The 6,466-nt window shown below is 36.2% G+C and overlaps 1 protein-coding gene across 2 annotated transcripts; it reads left to right on the forward strand.

The window, feature by feature from the left end:
* Window positions 1-326: 326 nt before the first annotated feature.
* Window positions 327-6,165, forward strand: LOC116731748 (CMP-N-acetylneuraminate-beta-galactosamide-alpha-2,3-sialyltransferase 1-like). Of its 2 annotated transcripts, none has more exons than XM_032581581.1 (7): window positions 327-475; window positions 686-917; window positions 994-1,190; window positions 1,277-1,456; window positions 3,299-3,344; window positions 3,422-3,541; window positions 5,771-6,165. In XM_032581581.1, the coding sequence occupies exons 2-7, from the start codon at window positions 687-689 to the stop codon at window positions 5,972-5,974; spliced, it is 978 nt and encodes a 325-aa protein (XP_032437472.1). In that variant the 5' UTR covers window positions 327-475; window position 686; the 3' UTR covers window positions 5,975-6,165. The 2 variants fall into 2 exon arrangements, with proteins under 2 accessions (XP_032437472.1, XP_032437471.1); XM_032581580.1 differs by having other exon boundaries at window positions 328-476; window positions 681-917.
* Window positions 6,166-6,466: the final 301 nt, after the last annotated feature.

The following is a 6,466-nucleotide window of genomic DNA, read 5'->3' on the forward strand; positions in this document are numbered from 1 at the left end:
TTAAAGATAGGCAATTTATATAATAAAGTTTTTTCTTTAGTAATTTATCTAAGTCTATGTTGACATTTTATGCAGCAAAATCTGAGAGCGATTCTAAATAATATTAATAGTTGAGGCTTTGCTGTGTTGGTATTAAACAAATAAAACAAGCCAGGGATCACAGTTAATGAAAGGTTCACCCTTTTTGGGAAATCTAATCCTATCAATGGCTTCTATTTCTGCTGCTCACCTTCCTCGCTACTGTTGTCCTATTGTAAACTTTGAGCAAATCTGCATGTCTTTGATGTATTCCCAGAACTCCCGCCCTCTGCAAACCACGCCCCTTCATACTTGCTCACCAAAGGAACTCATCCTGTTCTCTCTCAGAAACCATAACATGAGCAGAAAGTGTGTTTGAATTTCCAGCGTCAGCCTACGAAGCGTTCCCAAACACAAGAGTGTTTGCAAATAACAGGTGGAGCTCAGCAGGAGAAAGGTAAGTTAATAGAATTCCATTTGAGCTTGCCGTATTTGATAAAACGAAGGAATTATGAAATAGAACTGCAGCTCATGTCGCTAAAAATCGATTCAATGTGTTCTGATGATTTAAAAAGAAAATATTTCAATTTTAATAAGGTGAATAAGTTAAATCTAAATCGAATTGTAGGAGCTTAAAAAGGGTAAACTCAACTTCTCATTTCTCAAGGATGTCATTCAAACTGAAGCTACTGGCTTTTCAGCTGTCTGTGGCTACAGCTGGTTTCATTTTGGTGTTACAATTCAAAGAATTGTCTCAACTACAATTCCAAGACTGGTCTGCATGTGACAGCTGCATGTCTGAAAACAGCGGGTTGCTTAGCAGTCGTCTGAACCGTTCTGTTGAACCAGTTTTGTCTTCGAAAACAAACTTGTCAGAGGAAGCTTTCAGGTGGTGGAAGGTAAGCTGTCTCTTCCAAACGGGGCTCCAGCAAATTCAGATCACTGGCCTGACAGCGATGCTTTTCCACGTTGCAGCGTTTGCAGAATGAACGCCGGGACTTCAGGTTCTTCAAAAAAACGGTCCACAAGCTCTTCCAGATCTTCCCCCGCAGACCCAAGCTTAGAAAGCAGAGCCCTGACACCTGCAGGACTTGTGCAGTTGTTGGAAATTCTGCAAATTTGAATGGATCACATTATGGACCTCTGATAGATTACCAAGACGTCGTTATGAGGTAAGGGTTCAGCTCCTAGTAAAAGGAAAAATATAGAAAACATAATGTACTAAAGATAAATTAATGTGTCATGTCATCCTGCTTAGAATGAACTTTGCTAAAATAAAAGGCTATGAGGCACACGTCGGGACCAAAACGACTTATCATGTCATGTACCCAGAGAGCGCCATGAATTTGCACAACTCCACTCATCTCGTCTTCTTTCCATACAAGATTATGGATCTTGAATGGCTCATCAAGGCTTTTACGACAGGATTCTATGAAAGGTGAGTCTCTTCTTGTTAATCCTATTTTCATGCACCTTGATTTTGACCCTTTGCAACTACAGTATGTCACTTAATCACTTGAGGCGCCACATGGCGGACGCCGTAAGTGAGGGACGTGGAAATTGAACAGAATGACTGAAGTTGTTTTCTCAAGTTGATTTAATATTATTTAGCCAACAGGACATTGTGTAGTCAACATCATCGTGATGTGTAGAATGTTGTAGAGGATCACAAGGAACAGCTGACTAGTTAGAAACAGGGTGCAGATGTGAGAGGAGAGAGCAGAAGGAAGGCTAAGGACAGATTAACAGGAGAGAGTTTTAACAAACATATAAAACACCATGTGGTTTGTAAAAGTTGCAAACTTTTCTTGTTTCAACTTAATTAGAATTACCAAAATTATTTCTATTTGCTAAATGCCAGAACATTTTTTAAGAAACCCAAAGCGTTTGACCCAAATCATACAGTTCAAAAGACAGCTATTCCAAGATATTGACCAAATGTTATTCACTCACTGTCTTAGAGAAAAATTTGTTTTATGATTTATGAGTGTCCATATACACTGGGACTATATGATTTCAGCTATTTGGAAAATCCCAGATGATGATGTAATGCTTTACATTACATCATCATCTGGGATTCATCAGAACCATCAACTATGGTTTCAGAACACCATAGTTAATGGGGTAAGGTAAGTTTTTCATAGGAAAAAAAACACCTATGAAGAAATTTTTATTTCCTCTGTGTGACATTATTGGAAACCTGAAAGGATTTTGGTGTAATTACTCAGCTAACTGGAATGATGGAGTACAATTGTGTTTATTTGTAAAATATGACTCAGGAGAAATTTCTTTAACTGATAAGGACAGGAATAAAACATAAGCATAGTTTTAAAATTCAGGGTTAAGTGATGTTAACACATGAAAAATAAAAGATTTCCCATTAAGTACTAATAAGATTTTTAAAGGTCCTTCAGCCAACTGAAAAAACTAAACATGAGAAACAATTTTTGTATTAATGTTCAAGCAACTCAAGTGTAAGGGTGCAATTTCACCAATCCCCTTTAATCAAACTTTAGTTCATTTGCAGAGGTGTGAACACAGAATCAAACTGATGCAGACCAAGAAAGCAAACTTTGGTCTGCTTAAGAACCTCAGACTTTGTTCAGTTGAAGGGAATTCTTGCACAGTTTGAATGAATATTTAGATGCCAAGTGGACCGGAGATCACTTCCAAAGCAGGAAGTGGAATATAGCGCATGGCATTCTGGGTAAATACAACCAAAGCAAATGCGCCAGTCTAGCGCTAGCGGGAGAAATGGGTTGTGGTCTTTAACCAAAGACAAAAGAGAAATCCTACAACTACTAAAATCTGATGCCACTTTATTTTTGGTTACATTTTGTTTCACTCGTGTATTCTTCAGAGGTTTTCATGTCATTTCCTTAAGGTGAGGAGAGGAACAGGTTTTTCAAATTCTTTGGTTCATTTTACACAGTGCAGTGTGAAAGCGAAAAACATTAAGTGAAAATGTAACAAATGTAGCCATTTTTGTTACCAATTGAACCGAGTCCACCAGACTACCAAGTGTGAAAACACACTAAGATTCAGAAGCATGGGACTAACTCAAGTTCACTTTATTAAATAAAGCATCACAACTACTTTAAATGTGCTACACAGTCATTCATAAAAAGATAAAACTAGTCATGAATTCATAGCTTAGACGTGTTAGAGTCTCTGGAAATGAGTACAGTTTTTATGTGTGTGTTTTGGGGTGTCCATATTTTCTCTGTGAACCTACTTTCTTTTGGGAGTAGATGTTTTTCAATCACGTTGTCTTTGATAGGTCCTACGCGCCCGTAAAGACCAAAATTAGAGCCAACAAAGATTTGGTGAGTATGCTTTGAAAGTTTTCTCCATCTTGCACTGGAGACGGTTCTGTACTCATTAGTTTGTCTCTTTGTAACAGGTGATGGTGATCAACCCAGAGTTCATGAAGTATTCTCATGAGAAGTGGCTGGAGAAGGAAGGCGCGTATCCATCCACCGGCTTCATGACTTTAATTTTCGCCCTACACATTTGTGATGAGGTAAATATGTCTCACTAGCCAAATTAGAAAACACTACTTGTGGATTTTCAGTATGACCAAATCTGTATGTCAGTTTTTTAATTATTGGGGTAAATGAAATATCCAAAGTACAGTGATTCTCAATTTTTGTTATGTAATATACCACCTTGTTAAATATACATGTTTACAACTACCATCATACTAAGAGATTTTGAAACAATTTTGACTTTTTCAGTCCGTTTTGTAATGGTATGAAAAATTTGAAAGGAAATGAGTGTTTCTCACTAATCCCGACTTAAAATTCTGATGTGACCGCCCTGATTATAACACTTAGCTACTGGTTGCAGTCAAACGTTTGTTCTTGAATTTTTTCAGACCAGGACATGTTTTTTTGTAGATGTTATCACACCTGTTCTGTTTAAGTAATATCTTGTTCCACAGGTCTGGTGGTTAGCATACCTGGGCGTGGCTACTGAAGTTGAACTCAGCTATCCAAAAAACAAACTTGATTAATTGAAGCTAATGGTTCAACGAGTGGTGGTTTGTAATTATTTAGATTAACATGACATTAGAATTTACCAAACCACATTTTGTATTTGCTTTCATCTAAACATCACTGTCCAGGTCATGAATAGGAACGGTATATAAACTCCAGTCGCATGGTGACTGTGTACAACTATCAGGCTGACATCCTCGAGGTCTGCTTCCGCTTTGTGTGAAATGAATCCAGTTCTTTTTTTAACATAAGGAAGGACTTTGAAAGCTTCTGACAGGTAAATTCCAAAATTTAAGTCAAACACATGTGCACTTACAGATGTATTTCAAAGCAACTGTTACTTCCTCATCCAGCACAATTACAAAGAAAGAAATCCATCCGTGTCAGTGTCTCACAATGGATTAGTGTGTTCAAGCTGACATGCGTAGTTAGGTTTCCTCCACACAGAGTTTTGTATGTCGCAAAAAACTTTTGTTTTTCTCTGCCATGTTTGCTATGGGACCTCTCATGGTTAGCTGCCAATTAGCCTGTTATTCTGACGTTTTACTTATCAGACTCAAAAAGGGAGAAATACACTTTGTTAAAAATCCGTCCGTTCATTTGGCACTACATTACCCATGATGCATCTGTTCATTTTGTAGTTCCAATTTCACGTAGCTGGGCAAGTTGTTCTCTGTGCTTCTGTGTGGCTCAGTGGCATAAAAATAGCATCCATCATCAATACTTCTTTAATCCCATGTGTATGAAACCTGTGTGCGTTTTTATTATGCAAGTATACATTTGACGAGAAATCTGAAATTAGCGCATATTAGACGCACACACTTCAACTTAATTTATCTATAAAAAACATGGAAACTAATAATTCTCCTTCTACTTCACAGTTCATCTACCACATTAAAATCTGTGAAATGCTCCAAAGGCTGTGTTTCTACTGTCAATTGTTTTATGAATTTTAGCGAGCATGCAAGGCTCAGTAAAATATGAAACGACAAAGAGGTTGTATTGGTTCTCGCTAATTATGTGGCCCCTCAATAGAACCTTCATGATTAGCTTAATACTTTTTAAATCAGTCAGATAGAATCAGTGTTTATTTAAATAGTGAAGAATTGCATCAATTAGAAAATGGTACTTTTAAATATTTAATTTCAAGAAGTACTCAGCAAATGCGAAGAAAGCCACAATATTGTAACAGTTTATTAATATGTAGTTTTATCTTTCATTCATGGTCTTGATGTGGCTTGAAATTAAAATGAGTTTGACAAACCTGGGTTAAGGCATGTTTTAAAAAAAGCTTTCTGTTAGAAAACTGAAGTTGCCTCTGAGGATTTTTACAACTGAACAAAATTTCATAAAAGTTCATGTTATCAAAGCAAACATGTAAAGTTTGCCTACTGCATCTGCAGCTGGAAGTGAATTTGTGTGCTGTGATCATATAGATTCTTTAGTAACAATCCTCAGACAGGGTGGATCTCTCTGTCTGTATGGTCCAACATGGTGAAATTATGTAAAAATACTTCACTGAAATAAAAGGTTGGGTTTTTCTTCATTTTTCAGTTTAAGTATGTACATTATCGTAAATAAACTGACACAAATAATAGGTCTCCTGTAAAAACCTTAACTCTCTAAAAGCAGCCACGCTCTGTAACAGAGAGGTTGATGATCGTTTTCCAACAGATTTCCCTTCTCTTTTGAGGCAACACTGGCTGCTTGGCTTGCATGATTTTCACTCGGTTCTTTTATATTCACATTCCTAGATCCATGTCTTTGGCTTTGGAGCAGACAGCGATGGAAACTGGAGCCATTACTTCGAAGAGTTGACCAACAAAACACTGAAAACTGGATCGCACCCTGGAATTCGTGAATATGACATCATACAAGAGCTAGCTAAAGAGAAAATGGTGAAATTTTACAAAGGTCATGATAGTGCCCTTATTTCATACAAACAAAAATTAAAATAAAATATGTGAGATCACCTGAACTAGTGTGCATATTTAGAATTTATTAATCCTGTGTTATTTTGATTTTTACTGAACAAAAGTCCAGCTAAGCTGCTGATTAATAATGGGTTAACGTTCAAGGCCATCTCTAATATTCCAAAAGTCACATAGAATGTAGTTTTTGGTTTAACACAAATATTTATATGATTTAATCATTTTTGTGGTAATGTTCGACATATTGCTAATCGTAGTCTGCTTTCTGTTTTGTCATTACATTTTATTGTATATTTATTTTTTTTCCTTTTAATTTATTGGTTTTTAATTTATGTTTTAAGCACTTTAGAAACGTTATGATCATATCTGGAGATATATTATTATTATTATTGATTTTATTTTTATTTGACCAAATATTAGATCTGTTTTATTACCCAGTTTGTTGGATTGAGAAATTGAGTATTAGCAGTAGCTTTGAACGACACAGCAGCTATATAATAATATTAGACTTTATGTATT

The sequence above is a fragment of the Xiphophorus hellerii genome, chromosome 13, assembly GCF_003331165.1.
Source record: "Xiphophorus hellerii strain 12219 chromosome 13, Xiphophorus_hellerii-4.1, whole genome shotgun sequence".
Lineage (NCBI taxonomy): Eukaryota > Metazoa > Chordata > Actinopteri > Cyprinodontiformes > Poeciliidae > Xiphophorus > Xiphophorus hellerii.